The 24,540-nt window shown below is 48.2% G+C and overlaps 1 protein-coding gene and 1 long non-coding RNA gene across 2 annotated transcripts; both read right to left on the bottom strand.

Annotated features, from left to right (window-relative positions):
• Positions 1–1,945: 1,945 nt before the first annotated feature.
• LOC112564849 (dopamine receptor 1-like) lies at positions 1,946–10,455 on the bottom strand. Its single transcript, XM_025239921.1, has one exon. The coding sequence runs from the start codon at positions 5,780–5,782 to the stop codon at positions 4,583–4,585; it is 1,200 nt and encodes a 399-aa protein (XP_025095706.1). The 5' UTR covers positions 5,783–10,455; the 3' UTR covers positions 1,946–4,582.
• An 8,160-nt stretch (positions 10,456–18,615) lies between these two features.
• Positions 18,616–20,840, bottom strand: LOC112564667. Its single transcript, XR_003099253.1, has 3 exons — positions 19,275–20,840; positions 19,046–19,128; positions 18,616–18,897 (listed from the first exon to the last, which is right to left on the bottom strand). It is a non-coding gene; the product is annotated as an uncharacterized LOC112564667 (long non-coding RNA).
• Between the last annotated feature and the right edge of the window lie 3,700 nt (positions 20,841–24,540).

Raw genomic sequence — 24,540 nt, 5'->3', positions numbered from 1 at the left:
TCCTGAGGAAATTGTGACATCTGCATTACGTCACACAACTAACAGGCCGTGAGTAACGTGACATGGACGTTACGTCAACTACGGCGCTACGTCGGCATCACGTCATGATACGTCCATCACCCTACGGTCAACATCCCTTACATCCCCTATCCCCTGGATACGGCACGTCACTAACCACTTGCCCGCCTGACAATGCACGTGACTAGTGACGTCCCTGCGGCCTGCCCAGCGTGACCTACACTACGTCACGTCACCAGCAGCCTGACTGTGGGAGCTGCGCGTGTGACGAGGTGCGGCTCCCTGTTGCTGGCCTCAGCTGAAGTAATGTTGCCATCACCATAAAGCTCTCGGCCATGGCGGCTAATATCACATTTATTCACAAAAAATCATTTCTCAATGCTGCAGCAACTGCCAGAGATTCCTCACACCCTCGCCAAGCAAATGTTTGTTTTATGGATCAGCCATGTTGTTTGTCGGAGAAATCGTCCGCGTGGGCTGCAGTGCTTAGAGTGGTCTTCGGTGCCTCTGTAATGTGTATGTGTATATATGTGTGTGTATATGTGTGTGTGTGTGTGTGTGTATGTGTATGTGTGTATGTATATGTGTGTGTGTGTGCAGTGCTTAGAGTGGTCTTCGGTGCCTCTGTAATGTGTATGTGTATATATGTGTGTATATATGTGTGTGTATGTGTATATATGTGTGTATGTGTATGTGTGTATGTATATGTGTGTGTGTGTGTGCAGTGCTTAGAGTGGTCTTCGGTGCCTCTGTAATGTGTATGTGTATATATGTGTGTATGTGTGTATGTGTGTGTGTGTGTGTATGTGTATATGTATATGTGTGTGTGTATATATATATGTGTGTCAGAGTCCATTAGTGTGTACCGATGTGTACAGGGCTTGTCTGTGTCGTTATCTGTGCGTGTGTACACGTACTAGTCCATGTTTCTGTCTATCTTCTTGTTCGTCTTTCTCTCATTCGCCATGCCTGCCTTACTTTTCTCTGTATTTTTGTTTCGAAGTATTTGTATGACTGTGTATACGTAAGCTGGTGTCTACGTGTTTGTATGTTTGTATGATTGTGTATACGTAAGCTGGTGTCTACGTGTTTGTATGTTTGTATATTTGTATCCGTGTATTTGTATCATTACATGTATGTATGACTGTGTGCATGTTATCATAACACATTCTCGATGTCTGCTGATTGTATTTTGTCAGCACGAATGTGACGTGTTACGAGCTCGTGACAGTCTGCAGGTTCAATTCTAGTTTTATCAACACCGCGGATACTTCTGACAGAGAGACAGAGCGAGAGAGGAACACAAAATAAATATTATTTACGTCTTCTCATCCACTGTGCCCGTCTTCTTCACCCATTGGCCAAGAGAAGCACTGGCACGTCACACAGCTATGATCAACCAGCAATGTCTGTCTACACTGTCGAGACATCTTGTGATGTAACAAACAGTGTGACCGCGGACAGTGTAGGTGGACTGCTGTCTGTCTGCCGAGACCAACGCTTAGTCTCTTGTGAAGTGAACAGCTGTTAGTCTCGGCGAGCCTAAACACTGAATGGCACTAAACCGGAAACTTTCTTGTCTCAGGCCTCGTTTTAGCAGTTAACTGGAAAAAAATCGTCTGTCAGCAGTCCAGGGACGTTAGTTGGAGGTTGAACCAGCTCACCGCAAAGACACTAGACACACACAGACACACACACAGACACACACACACAGACACACACACAGACACACACACAGACACACACACACACACAGACACACACACACAGACACACACACAGACACACACACACAGACACACACACACAGACACACACACACACACACACACACACACACACACACACACACACACACACACAGACACAGACACACACACACACAGCCTTACTGATGCTCACTCAGTCAAGACACTGAAGACATGGCCACTTGTCACACCTTGTACGATAATATTTCATTTCTCAATATTTCAAACGTAACAAGAGCAAGATAGTCACCCGTGTTTTAGCAATCATACACGTCACCATACACGTCACCATACACGTCACCATACACGTCACCATGCAGGTCACCGTTCAGGTCACCTTTCAGGCTAGGTCATAGGTCAGCAAAACTTTGCTGGACTTTCGTGTAAGCATCATGTTCGCTGTGTGTTCACAGTTTGTCAACAGCTCGATGACGCACACATCACAGCTAAACTTATCGAGGATCAACGTGTGAAGCACAAGAGAGAAACGTCACAGGCGAAACTCACTTCATCGTGAATGAGCTCGACTTACTCATCGAGGCATAAATAAACTGACAATAATTTATCACAATGTGTCAACAGTGTGTAGCTCACAAGCAAGTCTCCGGGTCTTGCACGCAACTGTGTTCGTAACACATCTGTGAGCACGTCACCTATGGATACACGTATTCTTGCACACATCTGTTCATATATGCACACACACACATACACATACGCACATACATTTGTACACAGGCACACTCATGTAGAAGTATGCACCTACATGCACTTGTAGTCATTCATTCTTCTGTCCGTCAGACAGACTCGCGAGTAACAAGGCAATCTATTTATAGAAACAGCCTATCCACCTATCAAGATAAAGAAAGTCTTTAACCCTTTAACGGGTACGTCTCAGTATATCCATCATTTCTCCTGCATACTCCAGTGCACCCAGCGTTGTTGTAGTACACGTCCGTCCACCCGTCATATCTCGGGTTGCTGTCAGTCCTTGTCCGTCACTGTCTGTCATGCGCACACTGTTCACTGTTCACTGTTCACACAGCCTGCAATGAGCGTTCACTGTGGCTGTCGGCTGACAATGTACATCATGAGTCACTCAAGAGTTTACAGATGAAGTACACACAGTGCTCTCTATCAATCCACCCCAGATGCTGAGACTGTACAGGGTGGGCTGGTGGCAGTCACGTACTCTACGTGACAGTGACGGTGACGTACCCGCACTCAGTGAATGGTGTACAGCTGTACATAACCAGGCTGCTCAGCCTTCCACAATTTTCACCAATATTCTCTCTCGGAAAGTGTACAGTGCCGACTGTCAGTGTAGGCGAGGACTGCCACTGTACTGTACACTCAACTAACTCTCAGTCTCTCAGTCTCTCAGTCTCTGACATCTCAGTCTCCTCTTCTTGTCAGTCTGTCCGTCGCTTGATCTGTCTATCAGCTTCACCAGCTTATCCGCCCTCAGGCTCAGAGAGCCAGTGTTCACTTGTGGGCATTTGGCACAGTGTACACATGTACACAACAAAGTACAGAGTACTACAAGCACGTGACCAGCATTCACGTCATTCACGCGCTCGACAGGTTCAGAACAAGGAGACAACCGGAAATATTTACCTTTCTGTGATTCCTGTCCACTGCCGACGGTTGACAGCCATGAACGAGGCATTGGTTGTGTCACTGTAAGATTACTGACACTGGCAGTTTGTGATGTCACAGTCTCACAGTGTACTCACATCACGTGACTGCATGTCACAAATCTCATCTCACGACTTGACTTGACATCGAAGAAAGATGACACACTGATGTATCGCGGCAATGCTCGACACTGTTCTTTCTTTGGGAATATTACACACTATTGGGTCTCCTCCGGCAATATTGTATCGTTATGTCTCTTACAGCAATATTGTATCGTTATGTCTCTTACAGCAATATTGTATCGTTATGTCTCTTACAGCAATATGATATTGTTATGTCTCGTATGGAATATTTACAATTGTGTCTCACGGCAATGGTGTACACGGATGTGTCACAGACTTTTACTGTTGCTTGACACCCGAGGAAGTCAAGGTGTCACTGCCAGGTGTCACTGCCAGGTGTCACTGCCAGGTGTCACTGACTTTATCCAAATAATCTTAGAAATAATGATTTGACGTCGGAGCCTAACAGCCACTACGTACCTAAGTAAGGGAACCAGCCATCCAACCAACCAGCCAACCAACCAGCCAACCATCCAACCAGCCAGCCAGCCAACCAACCAACCAGCCAGCCAGCCAACCAACCAGCCAGCCAACCAAGGAACATCAAGAACAGTTTACAAGAGGGCGCCTGTGCTCTGTAGACACTGGCATCATGTCTGGCTTCCTCTTTACCCTCAAAGGTGGTGCTGGAGTCTTTATGTCAGCAGTCCTTACACCTAACTCCGCCGGAAATAATGTTGTTGTTGTGGTGGTGGTGGTTGTGGTGGTGGTGGTAGTGGAGGTTGTTGGTGTCGTGCTCAAGACGAGTGCGAGTAGACTGTCGCTGATGGCAGTTCGATACTTAGCCAGGGACCAATGTGAGGCAGGCCTCGCCAGGTGTGGCAGGTGCAAATAAGTATTTACAAGCAGTCAGCATACACCATGTCGGGGTGTGGGGTGGGGACGAGGGAGGATGGTGGGATGTTTACTTGAAGGATGTGGGTGGAAAGTGCAGCCCTACACCTAAAACTGAGATGTGGCCATACAGCCAGAGACGACAGTCGTTGACATGTGACTTTGGCACGGTCGTGACAGTCATCAAGACGTGACCTGTCGTACCTGCGACAAGGAGTCACGACCTCACAAGGATGTGACTTTGTCCACAAACAGTCGCTCCCGGCTGTTCCTCCGGACGCTTGCGCCGTTTTCAGTCAGTGGAGGGCCATACTCGGCCTTGTTCACCCTCCTGCTGCTCAGTGCTGTTGTCGTCGCTGTCGACGCCTCACCGCGGAGGACGTCCTTCTGCCGACGCTCCAGAAAACACTTGGGGAAGAGGATTCTACGGAAGGCGTCACGGAACTCCGTGTTAAAAATAGAATAGATGATGGGGTTGAGGCAGGAGTTGACGTAGCCACACCAGGTCAGGATTTGAAACACCAGCTTGGGAATGCACGAGCTGCAGAAGGCAGCGATGGGGTTGACGATGAAGAAGGGCACCCAGCACAGAAGAAAGACTCCCATGATGATACCCAGGGTAACGGCTGCCTTGTGGTCTGACACTTTATAGGACGACTTGGAGGAACCGTTGGTATGAAATCGCTCCGCCAGGTGCGTGCGCTTGATGGTCTGTACGTGGCGCCGGGCGTAGACGTAGAGGCGGACGTAGATGGACACCATGACGACACACGGGATGTAGAAGCTGACTGTAGACGAGACAATGGCGTAGACCGGGTTGATGTTAAAGACGCACAACTCCTGCAGTTCAGTGGAGTTCTCGCCCATGGGCGGCTCGTGCCACCCCAGGTGAGTGGGGACAAACGAAATTAAAACGGACAGAATCCACACCGTGGCTATAAATAGCACAGTCTTGCGAGTCGTCATCCAGGCTTCGTAGCGCAGCGGATCCCGGATGTGGATGTAGCGGTCCAGCGAGATGACGCAGAGGTTGAGGATGGAGGCTGTGGAGCACATGATGTCCGACGAGATCCACACCTTGCAGAAGATGGAGCCAAATACCCAGCGGCCGTGGATGTCGTTGGCGATGGCGAAGGTCATGACGACCAAGGCCACCAGTAGGTCGGCGATGGCGAGGGACACGATGAAGAAGTTGGAGTTGCGCTTGAGGCGTCGGTCCGTGAAGACGGCGGCGCACACCAGCAGGTTGCCCACCACCGCCACGAAGACCATGACCGTTAATATGGCGCCGATGACCGCCTTCTCTGGCAGGCTGTACTCCTGCTCCTCCTCGGGGATCGCATCAGTGGGCAGGAAGGAACCGTTCAGGGCCGGGAGGTGGGTGTTGGCCACGTGGTACGGGGGATGTGATTCGTTCTCGGGCATCGTGAAGGAGGAGGTATGTGGCAGCACAGGTCACGTGCTAGGATGACACCAGGGTGTGGTCTTCTCATGGGGAAGAAGCCGAGCGATGACTGACAGCAAACCACCGACCATCAACTCGTCGTACACAGCCTCTGGACGTCACCACTAGTCTCAAACTTGGGTTCCTCCTTGACGAATGTAATCCGAACAGCATGCAGGGCTTGGAGCTGTCAAAGCCAAACCACTTTAGCTCCCAAAAGCAAATCAGAAGCACCGCCGCAGACGAGATGAATTGTGTTTCTGGCAGCGCCGAGCACAAAGTGAAAGGTAGATAGATGTAACAATGGCGTACCTCATGGCATCGGCGATGTGACTAGCGGCACGCAGACATCTCCAGCAAATTGTATTCCTGGCTACTTGTCTGAGGCTGGTGGATGTCGTAGGTACGTCACACGCATGTCACGGCTACGGCAGTGACGTCCTCGAAACAACACAGGAAGGCACTCAGCAAGCCCTCGACAGTGTGAAGGGCTAGCTGTGGCACGAGCCAATCGGATTGCGTGGAGTGTATAAAGTGTGTAAAATGGCGGCCAAATTGAATTGTGTAATGATGTCAAACCTCAGCAGACGACAGACGGAGTGGTCCGATAACAGACGACTGTCCTGCTAAAAGGCCCTGACCGTGACACCACAGATGCTTCTTGTCCTTCTGCTCACAGATGGAAATCTCCAGCTGCTCACGAGGTGGGTCACGCACAAGTGTCACGCGCAGGGTCACCGTGGAACTACCGACAACAGGGTTGGTGCGTCACACAGTGTGCAGGCCTCGGTGTGTGGAGGGACCCACACAAGGGGGACACAACTGTAGAGCTGCACCATCAGCTGCAACAATCGTTTAAATTAACTCGGGGCCCAGCAGCGAAGGTCCAGTGGGCCACACAATGTAACGGTCACATAGGCCGCACTGTCACGTGATGGTTGTGTCACACCAGTGCAGGATGACAGGAAGAATCCAAGGTCACAACAGTTCGTCGACTGAGCGACAAACGGCGCCCCCCGAGCTCCCCAGCGACTCAAGACGTTCGCTCGCGCGGCCTCTCACGAGAGAGAAGTGAACCTGTGCCTTGCTTCCATTGGCTTGTGGCAGGAGTTGTCTGCCCCCGCACACTTCTCGCACTTTCTACGCCTGCGGGGCGATGGACAGTAGGGTACCCGGGGTGTACATATCAAATCGCGCTGCGGGACCAGACTAAAGCTCTTCCGCTTTCTCTCAGGCAAACAAGAAATAAAAGGAGATATGAGCACCCACCTTGCGCACAAAGGGAGAATGGTTTCGCCTGACGCGTCACGTGACTGTAAGCACCAGTGCGCGGTATGTGACGTAACTGTAAGCGCCAGTGCGCGGTATGTGACGTAACTGTAAGCACCAATGCGCGGTATGTGACGTAACTGTAAGCACCAGTGCGCGGTATGTGACGAGAGTTTTAGCAGCGGGTCTCTGTCACGCTCTGTCGCAGCGTCCCTGGCGTGGGTGTGTGGCAGGAAGCAGGGGGCGACAGGGGGCGTGAGGGGGTGCGAGTGACGTGCGGGGTCAGCTAGGCGAGCATCTGGCGCGCAGGTCGTGAAGGCGAGCTACGACAATAGCCAGTGAAGGCAATAAGTACATCACCGGCTTCTCAACATCGCTTTCTGTCCGCTGCCTTACAGCGTCGATAATCAGCCTCCATCGCAGCTCAGCGGTGGCGCCGCCAAGTGGCTGGACTGCTCTTGATGAGTGTAACCTTGCTGACCTCAGGGACTGGCCACAAGCCGGCGGTAATCCCACACTGAGGGGCAGTGTCAGATGGTCACACACGTAGTCACAGTGTCTGATGGTCACACACGTAGTCACAGTGTCTGATGGTCACACACGTAGTCACAGTGTCTGATGGTCACACACGTAGTCACAGTGTCTGATGGTCACACACGTAGTCACAGTGTCAGATGGTCACACAAGTAGTCACAGTGTCAGATGGTCACACACGTAGTCACAGTGTCTGATGGTCACACACGTAGTCCCAGTGTCAGATGGTCACACAAGTAGTCACAGTGTCAGATGGTCACACACGTAGTCACAGTGTCGGATGGTCACACACGTAGTCAGTGTCGGATGGTCACACACGTAGTCACTGAGGTGTTTTGTCACCAGATTGTACCGAGTGCTGTTGACCTGTCGGCGATGTTCCAAGAGGAAAGCTGTTTACCTCACCTGTGTGTCAACAAGTCAGTTCGCGCCACGGTTTGTGCGACTGGCAAGAAAAGTGAAAATTAAATTGCTTTATGAGATTTTCTCTGCCGCGGAAAATTAATCAAAATGTAAAAAAGAGAAACAGCGCGAGGAGACGGGAAGATTGCGGAGGTTACACACCTTTGTTTTGCACCACGTAGCTGCGGGCTTGCAGATTACCACCAATAGACATTTTACCCTCCTTTAATCACTTTCTTTTTCTTTCTCGTTTTCTCTCTTTCTTAAATGGAATCCATTTTTCTATTCTAACCGCTTTGGGGGAAGCTGGGATTTTGCCATTGCTGTTTCCCTCATTGATGGTTGGCAGCTTAGCTGGAGTTGTCCGTGGCACTGCCTCCGTCACCTGCACGCACTCAGGCGCACGTCACCAACTCAGCAAAGACTGTAGCCTTGTAATCTCCTCCTTCCGTCGTGCACAATGCAGAGTGTGGCGGCCATGTGTGAAGGCAACGGCACTGACAAGGTGCAATTCTCTATCGCTGGTCTCAACACGAGGACAAGATGTTGTTTATACTGTTTACAAGCTGACCGGATGTTGCTTTGTCCTCAGACGCAAGTTTCTTAATTCAGGATTGCGTCTGCTGTTGGTTCTTGGCTTCTGCCAGACAATCAAAAGCCTGGAGACAGTCAAGAGTGGACGACACAAATGTGGACACTGTCGTAGTCTGTCTGTAAACAATCTGCAGTTTCCTCTGACGTGACGTGTCCATCCCTAGTCACCTGCAATCCGCTGTGCACAACACCCGTAAGAACAAACTGAAAGCCTTGAAAGTGGGACCCGACATGGGGTGCACTCTGTGTTCTGACTTCTCTACCCTCCGTGGTGCACGCAGAACGTCACGTGTTGGGCGCGCGGTGCGACTTTGATGGCTTGTTTGTCCATGTCACGTTTTCTCTCTCTCTCTGTTTTATTTTTTAAACATTTAAGTAGCCGATGAATGGGTTTTCAGGGAGAGCGGGCTTTTCCGGTTCGACCTTAACGACACCTGGAGGCCGGAGACACAGACGCCTGGCCACTCAGCCGTGACGTTTTTGCACCGCCTGCCTTGTGGACCAACGGTGACGTCCTGTGCATGTCACCACCACCACCACCGCCACCGCCGCGCTTCCTCCCTTGCCTGAGGGAAAGACAATTTGATGGGTGTTTTGGGACTCGACTCAACGCTTAATGGCCCTTGTTTATGAGATCAGCTTTAGTTGAAGACGATATCGACTCACCGCACGCCGGCAACATTTGTAGTTGCAAGACACAAGGCTACAGAGGCAGATGGCCACGGGTCAAAGGTTAACTTACAACACACATAAAGTGTATTCGCCAGTCACCTCCCAACACCCACAGCGAGTTGTCAGGATGGGGCTTACTTGTTGTATAGTCTCGTGATGACAGTCGGCGTGATCTGTGCTCAGTGGAAGTGGTTCATCGTCACCACTGTCAGTGACGTAGCTGTACCTAGGTGCGTGATGTCAGTCGTCCGCTCGAACAGACAATAGAGTGACAGCGACTGTTGCCCACCTCCTCAGGACAGAAACGAATGGAATACAAAGAACTGCGTTGGTTTCGAAGCAAAGTTGTGCGACAAGAAAGCAAGTCGCATCCAGTGAAAATTTCCCTGACATTAAAATCAAATAAAGTTTAAAACCAGTTTGTGCGCACGAGTCCCCTCGCCTCACCCGGGGTAACTACTAGCACAACATATCCGCTTGTCTTCACAGAGGCCGTATCCAGTGTTCGCCGGGTAGGTGCAGCCCGGGTAGGCACATGCAGCTTGCAAAATAAACGGACAGGCCGGAAATGCAGGGTGGACTGTGACGCGACGTCGGCGATGACAAAGTGTGAGACACTGTGACACACTGCGACACACACGTCAACACTTGACACATGGTTTGCTTTGTGGATTATCCTGGATTATCCTGATATCATGTCCTGTGATGTTCCATTGACATCACCACGTCATCACCGCGCTCACCAAAGTCCACAAAGTCCCTCAGGCACGTCACATCAGCAGCACGAACACTACGCACGTCACATCAGCAGCACGCTGCAGTAAACTGTGACGTACCTTGAGGCGTGCACTGCGCGTGCTGTGCGTGTGTGTGAACAACTTTTGGCAGTTGCATTGTGTCTGAAAGTCTACTTCCGTGGGTAGTGACGGCGGCGCGGGACATGACGACTGCAGTCAGCCTGCGCTTATATGTGGGAGGCGATGGGGGCGACGATGAGTGAGGGGATCTGGGGGAGGGGTTCATTGGCGCGAGGCGCGGGGCTACAACGGGCTGCGCGCGCTGCAGTGCTGCATGGGCCCCCACCGGTCGCGCGCTCTGCTCATCCGGTCGGTGTGCGTGAGTTTGTGCGTGTGTGAGTGTGTGAGTGAGTGCCTGTGTGTGTGTGAGTGCGTGTGTTTGTGTTTATGTGAGTGCGTGTGTGTGCGTGAGTTTGTGTTTATGTGAGTGCGTGTGTGTGCGTGAGTGCGTGTGTTTGTGTTTATGTGAGTGCGTGTGTGTGCGTGAGTGCGTGCCTGTGTGAGTGTGTTTGTATGCGTGTGTGTGCGTGTGTTTGTGTTTATGTGAGTGAACGTCTGAGTGTATGTGTGAGTGCGTGTGTATGCACGTCAGTGCGTGTGTTTGTATGCGTGTGTGTGCGTGCGTGTGTGAGTGCGTGTGCGTGTGTTAGTGCGTGTGTGAGTGCCTGTGTGTGTGCGTGTGTTAGTGTGTGTCCGTGAATGCCTGTGTGCGTGTGTGTTCGTGTGTGTGTGTTCGTGCGTGTGTGGGGGATGCCGCCAACTGACGCACGCATTTCATAGCACTCCTACGGTTCATCATTATATAAATCACTCACGCGTGCACGCGTGCGATCGCACACACTTCCGCCGTTTGGAGGAACGAAGAGATGGAGAGAGAGGAAAAGCTCTTCCTTCATTCACAAAGTCAAAAGCAGTGAACGGAGGCAGCGATGGCGGCCTGGGTGTAGATGTCACGAGGTGTGTCGTGTGTAGTGGAAGGCCGCCACCAACAGACGACATCATCAACTCAGCAACCACCTTCAACAGGTGGGGACAGTCGCACCCACACCAGCATCCATGTGGACTACTCACTCACTCCACGCGCATTGAATGGACTGAGTGAGACTGCGGATGGGTGCATAGTTCGTAGAACGAGTAAAACCACTTATACACGAGAGAGAGAGACGGGAGGGGGAAGAGAGAGAGACGATAGACGTTGTGTTCGATAATGTGCATCTGCAGCTGGTGTGCGTGGCTGGCTGCAGAGGCCGAGGAAGTCTCGCCTTGTTAACGAGATTCGCGCAGCAGGAGTCTGGGCTGATCACGTGAACAGGTGCAAGAGGGCGCCACAGGCGGACAGTGTGGGAGGATAAGGTGCTCAGAGTGGTGTGAGCACAACTCAGTTCGCGACACTACACACCGACTGTGAATTGCTGGCTGCACTGCTCTCACCACAGATGGCGCTGCAACACTTCCACCCGACTCACCCCCTCCTTGCTCACCAAGCACGTGACGAGAGCGTCACCAGAATATGGCGGCCTTCAGGGGGAGGTCAAAGGGAAGAATGAATATTTAATATGAGAGACACTGGACTCAAACACTTCATTGCAAAAGTCTAAATGAATGTTTGACACTTGTTACACAATCGCCATGTTGAAAACTCGCCAAACATCCGTTTTATTTTTATAAGAAGAGCGTGAAACATGTTGAGGGCCGAAGGTCCAGATGTCCAGGGCACGCGCTGATGCACACAAAGCACACGGAATGTTGACAATGTGCACGTTCATGTTGACCAGCATAACAATCAACCTTAGTTCATCTGTACCAGGGTCAGCCTTGTGAATTCACTTTGCTAACCGAGTGTCACCAGTAAAAAATAAATCCTCTAAAATGTGTGTGTGTGTGTGTGTGTGTGTGTGTGTGTGTGCTTTTGTGTGTGTGCGTGCGTGTGTCCTTTTTTTGCTTGAAGATTCAACCATTTTACCCCGATGGCAACAGGTTCTGTCTCTCTCAAGACTTGGGGTGGAGTACACACGGGTACTTGGTTGCCGCTAGAACCTGGAAAATCACAGTAAATAAAACTTTCATTCGAGGGTAGCTAACACAACACTAACAGTGTAGGTCAGGGGTTACGGAGTGATGAGGAAATACAACAGGAATAGACGGAAAAAGAAAAAGAAAAATCAAATGAAGATCAGAATTAAAACGTGATCAGAAAGAAAATTGAAAGGAAAAGAGGTTTACTTTGGCAGCACACGGAAGAACCCATGCAATCTGTCCATCCCACAGATTGAAGCCTACTAACTAATTAATTTCTCAATTTAATTAAGTGAATGACTTTCGGGAGGTGGAGGACCAGACCCCATTGCCCATCCCCGTGGTGTCATGTCGTTAATCTTGGTCTCAGGGGGAAACAAGAAGTAGGCGACAGTTGACCTACTCTAGTCGTGTCCTGTCTACACAACGCTGTCATCGATTATCGACGGGGTCGTTGCCTCCTTTGGATGGTTAGGTCCAAGGCCTGTAATCGTCGAGAACGGGTGCCTCCTACCCCCTTCCCACCATTCCCCTCTTCCCACCTTTCGCTCCGTTCGCGGTGCACGTGGAGCGCTGCTATAATTAGCACCTGTGTGTGCACGGCATTGGGGGGAAGTCAATACTCCTCCTGGGCATGGAGAACGTCTGGGACAATACAGTCGATGTGCGCATGCGCCAGAAGTAACATACATTTCTGGGTATCTCCACCCTCTCCCCACCCCTTGCTGCTCGTTCACTGACAGTCGGCAAGGTCTGGCCCAAGGTGTGGTCCACTGCTCCACCGAGGGCGTTGTTCTTGTTTTCATTCTGCAGTCAGTGCAGTGTCCTTGTTTACATTTGTGTTGTTGTGTACACATCCACCGCACAAGGCTCCCTTTATGCAACGAAGTAGGTAACGTGTCATGTTACGTCACATTGTAGATCCCTACTCGTGCTGTGTGTGGTGTCATATTTGGTATCCTTACACGTGTTACATCACATGTTTATCAACGTTTGGGCTCAAAGTCTGCTCAGCACCAAGATAATGTTTCCTACGAGTGGAGACTATAGGGAGGGTCACAGTCCCCTTGCCTCCTAGTGTGACGTAAAGCAAGTAAGAGGCCGATGTGACGTAAGGCGGAGAATGACTTCTGGTGGCTTGACAGTGCCGAGTTGACTGACAGTCATTTCCTCCTCATTTTCTTTTCTTTTTTTTTTTAACTGTTTACTGTTGAGGAGGAGCGAGCAAGAGTTGTGGATAGTTAGACGAGAGAGGCTGGACGTGACCAGGAGGAGCAAGATTGTCTCCCGACGGCAAAAAGATCCTCATGGGCGGTAACTGCGTACAAACGGTGACTGGAACCAGCAGCAGACTACACGGGCTGGAACTGTACAGCCATACCTGTATGTCAGCCATGCCTGTAAAGACTACCACCACAACCTTCTCTACGTGCAGTAGCAGACACACCTCCCTTCCTCTCTCTGGCTTTCTACTCACCCACGTCTGTGAGATCACGTGACAAAACATTAGCACACATCTGTGGCGTGAAGACGCTCTTAAAGATAATGAGGTGGCGGCGGCGGTGAGGGATGGAGCGCCGACTGCTATGACAGCCACCAGCGCCTCTACAACATATTTTATATCGTTATTTGAAGAGAGCTGCGTTCGCTAATTAATGTCAGTTTTTAAGCACTCTTTTCACCCCGTTATTATTATTATTTTTATTATTATTATTTCGCTAGAGACAGGGGAAAGCCTTATTGGAAGATGAATTAAAAAAAATACTTCTACCGACTTAAGAGGGACTTTCACAGTCTTAGGAAAGTTAAGAAGCTGCAAAGATGTGTTAATGGCGACACGAGGTAGTAGAGGGCGGCAGGACTCAGACACTCGTTGTTACTGTGAGTATGAGGACCGCCAGGCTTCGTCTGCTACACACAGCAGCGACTGTAGTAAAGCCTCGTGTGCATCTCGCCAGAGGAGCTGCTGAAACTGTAATATTAGCAGGTATAGTATGTTGTTACATGTAAGCATGAAGCTTGCACTGCGCTGGGATTTCGTGTTGGTCACCGTGAAGTCAACTCAGTGCGTGGACCGACTCGCCCAGCAACGACAAGCACCACATCACCGATGGTGTGACGAGGTGACTCACTATATTGTTGTGTTGCTACTCAGCAAACTCTCACAGACACTGGTTGGTCGCCTGTCACTATGGTCGGCCCCGCCCTCCCTCACATGGTGACGTCACCTTCTCATCACTGGCGAGGCCTTATCATGGACGCCTGTGTACCTCCAGTACCCGGTGATTATCTCCCGTCTTTACCTGTTCAAGTGAAGCGTTAATAATCGGAAGTCAGTTGATAAAGAAAATGGAGATAACTTACTAACACAAACTCATGCACATTTACTAACACTTTGTACTAGACACACAGAGTAACTCCCCCACACACACACATTCACTCACAGCCCCACACACATAAACAACAACAACAACACTAAGCGATATTTCTGAAACAAAAAAGTTAACACCATTATAAAAGATGGCAGTGAACAGGTAGCTCCAATGTGTGACGTTGCCAGGTGTGTGGATGTGTCTCTAGGTGTGTGAACATACTTGCTGGCCACGGCCACGGCCAAGCTGTGGCGTTGACACCGTCGTCGCGTCGGTGATGTACGAGTGAAGCCCCGAGTGTTACATCCTTTGGTGGCGTCAAGCTTCGATCTTTTGTCTTGTTGTGTTTGTTGACACGACAGATAACCTGCATCCGACCTCCAGCAGACAGATGAAATACACTGTTAGGTGATGTTAAGGCCTTCAGTCTGCTGACGACAGCACCGATGTCAAGATGGAGGCACACGGGCTTGTAGTGCTGTCAGCTGGTGTACTATTCAGTGCTGACATCAGCGTGTTCGTCAACCGACTGGTTGTGGTGGTGGTTGTTGTAGTTAGTGGTCCGTGTCTTGGTTAACTTCTCACTCAAACCCGACCTCTCTGTAGACCACCAGCTTTATTCATCAAGACTTACTGTAAGATAAGTGATGCCCACGAGCTCATCAAAGCTTATTAAAGGTAATTGATTCTCACTGGTTTATTTTCCGCGGATAGCACTTATGGTACCACAGGGTTAGGTTCTTCTTTCTCACTGATTTTCTTATGTGCATCCCGTGTTTGTGTTAGCATTACACTCGATAACAAGATGTATCATCTGCCAGTTAACCCCCGTGGATAGCCTCATACCACCACATTATCAACCACAGCATCAAGCATCACCAAGCTGATGTCATAGAAGGTCTTCTTGACATCATTACTAGCAGTAAGGCAGTCTATGTCCCCGTCACAGCGCTATGTCACATGACATGACAACAGTTACTATTCCAGCATCGTACTGCAGTGTGTCAGCTCGTCTGTTACTTAACGACATCAATATAATGATGCATTATTCCAGCATTCTACTGCAGTCTGTCTTCTCATCTGTTACTTGACAGCATCAATATAATTACTCTACAGGAGCGCCATGCATCGCTGCACTAAAACATTCACGCTGCAGGTCGGTCTGTTTCTTAATGTTTGCTACACTACAATAACTAAATAACAGACTAAACTAAAGCTAGTTTTTGCTGGCAGAAGAGGAGACTTTTCCTGACTAGCACTGGGCCCCAAGAATAAAAGATGGAGGTGGAGGGGGACAGGTGTGACGTGAGCGTCATTCAATTGTCAGCTCATCAGTTTTTGCCATCAAGAAATAATTTTCCCTTTAAAAGAAACACCTGTAGCGGAAACACCGAGCGGCAAGATGTGATGATAATGTCGATATCAAGCTTGCGTCATGGGAGTGAGATAGGCAAGACTGGAGAACTCTTCAGGCCCACCTACATTAGCTGAGCGCTCTGCAAAATGCTTCAGCTGGCGTCAGAATTAGCCCAATGGTGCTTGTTTGCTCCCTGAAATAAAACTCCAGAAACGGTCTCAGAGAATTGTCTATAATCACTAGCAAGCAAAGGACAGACGAGTGCCAACTCAGCACACAGCGCCTGTCATAACAACGCGCTCGCCAAAGTCTCGGCAACGCTCACCCTCTGGCGTCACCGCTGACGTCACGGGCTGAGGACCATTGTCCTGTCCTTGACCTTGTGGTCCTGATGTCGGCCATGTTGGAGTCACGTGACAAGGCAGGGATCGCGATCTGCAACAACTGCTCCTCCAGGCGGCGCCACATTCCTGCAGGCTCTTGCAATCCACATGCGGACGATGTTTGAATTCTGTTCGGGTGGCTCCCAGGGAACCCGGAGAAGGTCTGCAAACAAGCTCACCCGACGTGTTTAAACTGGCGGGGCCAAACGTAATGATCGGGTAGATGTGACAGCCGCCATGACAACACAAGACTGTGATTGTCTCACAGACACACGTGCTACAGACGTATGCAGTATGCAGTATGCAGCCTAGGGATGGCTGTTCTTGGACTCGCTTGTTGTCGCGGTGAAAGGTCGTGGATACTGAAACAGGTCCTCGCAAAATTGTGTCGCTGGTCGCTTTTTGAAGGCTCAGCATCTTCTTCGTCACAACTTTCTTCGCACATCGTCGCTGTTCTTCCAGTTTTCAACTATCGTCTCCTTTGTCGTCGAACCTGTATCTTCTTCATCCTACTTAGCTACTCTGTTTAATTTCTCTCTTCCCCTAGAAGGAAAGCTCTTTAAACCACACAAAGCTGTTAATGTGATCAAACAGAACTACTGCGTACAATTCGTTGCATCCGTATCATGCATTTAAGCTGAGAAACTCTACTGTAGACATAAATAGCTCTAAATAGTTAGCTACATTTGTATATTTGTAAATAATACTTTATCTCCTCTCCTTCTACTTGGTTTTCTTACTGAAGTGTTTGCTGTCATTTGCTAGCACAGCGGTTATTAAGTAAAATTATCAATCAACTGATAACAGCTCAGTCTCTCTCTCACCCCCCCCCCCCTCCAACCTTTGCTCGACTTTTGGTTTCATGCAGACAATATTTTATGGACTATTTCTATTCTGATGCTCATTTCTCTGTTGATGTTTTGAGATCCCGATGTTCATTTCTCTAAGTCCCATCTCTAGGAGGTGTTCCCATGCTGCAGTGGTTGTCGACTTGCAGTGACGTACAGCCAGCCCTGTAAACAGATGTCACGTGCAGAGAAAGAACAGCGTGCCCGAGACGAGAAATGAACTCTGGGCATCCAGCCTTCACTGTATTGGTGACAGGCGCTAACCGCTCCGGAGGGTGGGGGGAGAAAAATGAAAGTTTCCTTTGATTACAGTGTAGGGGAAACAACTTTATTGAAACTAGAGTTGTCCTGCTGTATGGTGTTATGTCCCTTGAGCAAGTGCCCCGTGTGCGAGTGCGCACACACACAGTTACCCACACACAGGCTAGATTCGGTGGAAGCGTCACAGGCTCGCACGTGAGGCCAGCAAATAGTGCGCCCTTCACCTTCAATGTCTCACGTGCACGATGGGGGGAAGGGGCTGTGAACACGTCGACTGACACCTGACCCACCCCCTCCCTACTCTGACCGTGACAGTGACAACACTTCGTCTAAGGTCATTAGTTCTGAGTGTCCTGTACGAGATCCAGAGCAGCCATCTGAGAGTTATTTTTGAAGGCCTGAATTCTCCTCTTTGTATCGGCTAAAGAAAATAGAGCTGATTACTTTCTAAGGGAGGCTAACGCGCCAACAATGTCACAAATCACATTAGAGTTGCCTCCCGTAGACCAGGACATCCCAGCAAGTCTCTGATAATGGCGATGGTTCATGTCTGTGAGAGAGTTTTGTGCTTGTGGCAAATAGTCCACTGCTCTCTTCTGTGTCAGGGTTAGAGTGAACCTTTGTGTTGTTTGTGTTTAGTTTTCTTTATGATCATAATAAATGAGTGAGTTACAGAGCACATGCTCGTCAAGAACGTGCTCTTAGCGCCTGAGGCTAAACGGAGGACCTAGACAACATACGAAGGAACGCAAGGATGAACAACACTACTGAACAAGAGTGTCGGGATTCAGCTCAAGCAGCAGACTTCTGCACATTTCTTCTTCTTGGTCCTATCCACCCCAGTGGAGCATAGGGCCGCAATACACGCATATTAACAATCGCTAATTTTCTTGCATTGCTGAAATAATTGTTTATTTTTTTCCGCTGAGCTAGCCCCAGAATAAAACACAAGATTATGTGGGCAGCCTGCATGTCTGTGACGTCACCCTTAGCTTCATGAGATCAGGGAGAGAACTCCTGTCCTTTCTACCCCTCCTCCCTGTTCATGCTGGTCGGCATCGACGTGGAAAAAAATAACAGAAAGGCAATCGACGCAAAGAAATAAAAAGAGAAAGAAAAAACTAATACATAAAGAATAAGCAAGCAGGGTACTTGTGACGTCACCAGAGTATTGGGCGCTAACGGTCTGTGTGGTGGCGGTGCAGCAAGAGAGTTATTGCGGCAGAGGAATGTGATGGGGATATATTAGCGCAAACATCATAGGAGTGTGAAATTAACTGCTGTTTGAAGAAATCGGGTTCTTAGCATTTCGTTTCATTTTATTTCGTGAATAAAGCGAAAATAAGCAAAACAACTTGTTTTTTGCTACAAATAGGCAATGTGCATGGCAGGCACTAGCACGCGCAAAGGTTTTATGATCGATGTTGCGGAGACTGGCGACTGCAAGTAAACTGCCAGGCGATGACATGTGGCTCCACCAGGCGACCGACTGGATGGGGTCACGGGCTGGCACTCTGTATTTATCTGGGATTTTGTGTTTTCACATTCTGATAGCCCCTGACACCCAGTAAGGAGCTCAAAGCAAACAGCTCTGCAGGAAATTAAAGGAAATTGAAAAGATATTAGTTGTAGATATTACACTTCATACGATTTATACATTGCACTACGTAACACATGCATTACACTGCATAACACAACACACATAACAACATAATAATATAAGCACATTTCTTTAGCACCTTTCTTCAGCATCAGCGGGACTCCCGGCCCTCCGTACATGCGCGTGAGCATAAGGCGAGAGGACAGACTCACCAGCACTAACCTGCAGACACAATGCACAGGTAAATATAAATACAGTTGATTAAGAGAGCGCTTTACCCACCATCAAAGCTATGCTCGATAATCCCGACACAAACAAACAAAACAACAAAGATCATGGACAATGTCAAAAGACAGCACTGCGCGCACCTGTCATGTCGCCACACACGTGCAGACGGTGAAGACCATCAACACAGTCGATGCTGTCGGCACGGAGTACACTGTATGAAATCATCATCATCATCATCATCATCATCATCATCATCATCATCATCATCATCATCATCATCATCATCATCATCATCCATAAGAATACATAATATTACATAATAATAAATACACGTTTTCTGCACGCCCCATCAGCAGACTCAAAGGCTTGTGTGTTTTACTGCGCGTGAAGAAGTTTCAGATCATGGAGGTCCGTTCTCTCCCAGTTCATTCAGCCACTTAATTCCTTGGTACTGAAGTAAGATCAATGTCTTAAGTGAGATTATACATGAGATCATTAAGTCGTAATGATAACAGATTTCCTGTAAATACATTTCTGTCTGAACAGATAAGATGACATTAACTACAATAAAGGAATTTCCAAACATACATTAAAATCCGTAACAATTAAGTGTCAGATTCCTGTCAGTAGAACAGTCAGATGTCAGTAGAACAGTCAGTCGTCCTGTCAGTAGAACAATCAGATGTCAGTAGAACAGTCAGTCGTCCTGTCAGTAGAACAATAAGATGTCAGTAGAACAGTCAGTCGTCCTGTCAGTAGAACAATCAGTCGTCCTGTCAGTAGAACAATCAGATGTCAGTAGAACAGTCAGTCGTCCTGTCAGTATAACAATCAGATGTCAGTATAACAATCAGATGTCAGTAGAACAATCAGTCGTCCTGTCAGTAGAACAATCAGATGTCAGTAGAACAATCAGTCGTCCTGTCAGTAGAACAATCAGATGTCAGTAGAACAATCAGTCGTCCTGTCAGTAGAACAGTCAGTCGTCCTGTCAGTATAACAATCAGATGTCAGTATAACAATCAGATGTCAGTAGAACAATCAGTCGTCCTGTCAGTAGAACAATCAGATGTCAGTAGAACAATCAGTCGTCCTGTCAGTAGAACAATCAGATGTCAGTAGAACAATCAGTCGTCCTGTCAGTAGAACAGTCAGTCGTCCTGTCAGTAGAACAATCAGATGTCAGTAGAACAGTCAGTCGTCCTGTCAGTATAACAATCAGATGTCAGTATAACAATCAGATGTCAGTATAACAATCAGATGTCATACCCTGTCAGTATCGTGGAACAGAAAGACGCCATAGCTTAGTGAAAGCTTGGACTGTAATCTATAGGTGGTTCACCCTGTCTCATAAACAAAACAAAAGCTCAGCTGAAGTAGATGAGTCAGAGGCCAAGTGCAGTTGCTGTTCATGGCAGCAGAAGACTCCAGTGCAGCTGAAGCTCAGGTGATGAGAAAAGTCAAGTGCAGCGGAGGTTCGTGAGGGCAGAAGATGGCGGAGCTGTAACAGGTCACGTGTTCAGGTTCCCCCCCCACGCATTGCCGTGAAATTCGATTTCTGGGAAAGTTGTGAAGCTTGGGCGAGGAGGAGTTGTCTCTCTTTCTCGCCTGTTTATCATCTGCAATCACTGCTCAAGTGAGCGGTTAGTCTTATCAAATAAAGTGGTTAGTTCACACAAAGTCCTCCCCCATCCTAGTGTGTAGACAGTGCTTGTGCCCCCTGCCCCCCCCCCCACGTAAGGGGGAGCCACTGCGTGGAAGTGAGGGTGGTCTCCCCAGTTGTCGATAAACTTTAGTCGACCTTTGCTTTGCACGACAGACGCACCCTGACATGACAAACTCTCTGTAACCTCACTCAAGTCTCCTCCACCGCAGTCTGCGCTCCTGCCTCTTGTTCCTTGCTTCTCCTGGGTGTGGGAGGAGACAGGAGAGGGTGAGATGTGGGTGAGAGGGTGATGAAGGGGAGTGGTAAGGGTGGGTGGGTACACATGTGCATAATAATAATGAGACTTTGTAAGACCCAATGTCTCAGTCAGAGGGGGAATCTCAGCGCTGAGCAAGATCACGAAATAGTAAGAAAGATGTAGAAGGAAGAACAATGCGAGGACTTAATGCTATACATACATGACAATTTCAATCCCTATTTTGTGTAACTTCTAATTTAGATATTACAGTCAAATGTGTTCTTTCATTTTTTTTCTTTAATATCATTTGGTAGAGTTCTTATGTTCTTTGATTCTTAGTATTGCCACTAACAGACTGATAGTATTGTTAGTATTATTAGTACTAACTACTACCAATAACCAATAGAATTATTAATAGTACTACCATTAACAGAGTGATACTATTGCTAGTAGTACTACTACCAACTGAGTGATATTATAATTAGTACTACAGTAACTGAGTAATAATATTGTTATTAGTACTACCACTATCTGAGGATAATATTAGTAATACTGCCACTATCCGAGTGATAATATTAGTAATAATGCCACTAACTGAGTGATAATATTAGTAATACTATCGCTAACCGAGTGTAGTAATTAGTAATACTGCCACTGAGTGATAATATTAGTAATACTGCCACTAACTGAGTGATAATATTAGTAATACTGCCACTATCCGAGTCATAATATTAGTAATACTATCGCTAACCGAGTGATAATATTAGTAATACTGCCACTGAGTGATAATATTAGTAATACTGCCACTATCCGAGTGATAATATTAGTAATACTGCCACTAACTGAGTGATAATATTAGTAATACTGCCACTAACTGAGTGATAATATTAGTAATACTGCCACTAACTGAGTGATAATATTAGTAATACTATCGCTAACCGAGTGATAATATTAGTAATACTGCCACTGAGTGATAATATTAGTAATACTGCCACTAACTGAGTGATAATATTAGTACTACTGCAACTATCTGAGTGATAATATTAGTAATACTGCAACTATCTGAGTGATAATATTAGTAATACTATAGTAATACTACCGCTGAGTGATTGTGCTATTAGCACTACTACACGCTATTACATTTATTAGTAGTACTACACTGACTGATAGTATTGCCAGTAGTACTAAGTACTACCAGTAAGTAAGTCATGTTGGTGACACAAGTTTGTAGAGATAAAAACCTGTCTAGTTCTGTGGTTTTGGCCAGGAGGTGGGGGGATTTCAGTGAGTGTCACGTGCTTTATGTTTATTGGCTGTCACGATGGCTCAGCGGTGTGCAGGATCCTGTCTTAGTGCATTCGTTTGTTCGCACGCATCTGTGTGTGTGTGTGTGTGAGAGAGGCACAGAGAGAGAGAGACAACAAGAGGTGGGAGGAAGAGGATGTATGTACATTGAGACAAACCAACTGTTATTAAAGGAACATAATTTCTCTTTGTATTATGCATGTGTGTTTTTATATTTGCTGTCTTCATAATTTTCTAACATGTAGCATGTCAGGGACCTTGTTGTTCTTGTCAGGAGAGGGAGCTAGAAAAAATGGTGTTATCGAGCAACGTTGTCGACGAGCATCATCAGAAAGGAAATTATTGATAAGCTTTTCACAAAATACAAAAACCGTCTTAAACATGTTTTACACAACCATCTGAAATATTCACCTTCAACAAGCAGCCGCCTGTGGGCAAGACTAAAACAACTTCCTGTCAACTGAAGCTGATGCACGTCTAATCAATGTCACGTGACAGCCCATTCTCAGTGTAGTGACGTTATAAACTGAGTAGTGCTTGGTGACGACACGCACTCCCCAGGCTCTCGTGATGTAACGCTGAGTAGTTGTGTCGTAGAGTAACAAGTTTGTGTCGTGTCATGTGATGCACCACTGCCTGACGTCACAACAGTTGTCACGCGTCTTCAGTGGAGATCGTCTGAGCAGTTTATTGTGACGTCACACGCTTATGGCTAACAGAGTGCTGTAGGTGTCTAGCCCATGCTTGTGACTCACCCCAGTCTCGCAATGCCGAGTGATGTAACGCGGTCTGACCAATGTTTTGTAACGCACTGCAATGTAACCCTGTCTGACCAAGGTCTTTTGATGTCACACATAGGTAACTGGTGTCGCGTGACGTCTCACAGTCTGGCCAATTTCTGTATGCACATCTTTACCAGTTCTTCGTTACGTTAGACACAGGCATGATGGATGTTAATGAAGTCTCGGTACAGTTTTAGGTTGGTTCTGTTGAAATCTCGGTTGATTGATTTTGTAAGTTTGCAAGATCGATGTAACGTAACATGCTGTGCGTGCGTTTGTAACGTGAGTGTGTATGCTCGCGTGCTTGTGTGTGACGTGACGTGGAGCATGCATGAAACGCGTGTTAATTTATTTATTTGTGATTTCAAGGATAGAACTTTCAGCGATCTAATTATTGGCATTTTTATCTCTCTTTGACATTATGTATTGATGTGAGGAAGCGCTACGTTCCTGCGCTATTCTTGTTTCGATATGAGACAGTGGGGCGAGAGTAGATGTTGGTGCGTGCACTGCTCCACACCTCACTGACATTGGGCTGGTGCAGCGAACGTCAGCCGCCATGCTGGTGTTGGCTGGTGTTGGCTGGTGTTGGCTGGAGTTGGCTGGTGCAGTAAGTTCCAGACACTACATGGAGCACTTCCATTATAGATACCGGTCTTGATAGGTTGAGGCTGTCGCTGTCCCGCGTTCTCACACAAGTGGAAAGGTCAGGTAGTGCTCTTACTCTGAGCTCTGAGGCTTAGAGCAAAGCGAGTGTGTTCATCAGCGAATGAATGAACGAATGAACGAACGCACGAATGTGTGAAAACTTCTTTGGTCGCCTTACGTAATGTCTCTGTCGCTGTCCACTCTGGTGACGAGGTGGGGCCACCGTGTCTAGCCGCCCTCCCCCCTCAGTCCCGGCACCCAGTGAGAAGACTTGCATGAGTTACGGGTATTGATTGCCAAGAGCCATCACAGATGACTGCACGTGCACCACGCTGGGCCGGCCGTGCAAGGGGCGACAAGATAGACCTCAACGCTAGAGGGCGCGCGAGCACGGCAGGGAGAATGAGAGGGAGGGAGACATGGAGGAAGGGGGGAAGAGGAGAAGAATAGGAAGGCGAGATGGAGGAAGAAGAGAAGCAGATAGTAAAGTGCCGTGCGCACTGAGGTGCCGGGAACATTCGTCTGTTGTTATGATGGCGTCTGACGGCATGTCGGCCCCTTCTTCCTCCATCTGGAGGCCCTGTCTGTCCCCGACTGTGGACATCCTTTCTGTCCGTGTGAAAGTCCTTTTTAGCTGTTACTGTGACAACCCTGTGTGTGAAGGCTTGTTTGTGTCTGCTCACACACGTGGCTCAAGCAGTCACGTGACTGAGAGGTTTGACAACAGACCTGGCAGTGTGCTAACTCCACAAGCTTAGGATAAATGT

This window comes from Pomacea canaliculata, linkage group LG5, assembly GCF_003073045.1.
Source record: "Pomacea canaliculata isolate SZHN2017 linkage group LG5, ASM307304v1, whole genome shotgun sequence".
In the NCBI taxonomy this organism is placed as follows: Eukaryota; Metazoa; Mollusca; class Gastropoda; order Architaenioglossa; family Ampullariidae; genus Pomacea; species Pomacea canaliculata.
The sequence above is the reverse complement of the archived record's forward strand: the minus strand, read 5'-3'. Positions and strand labels throughout refer to the sequence as shown.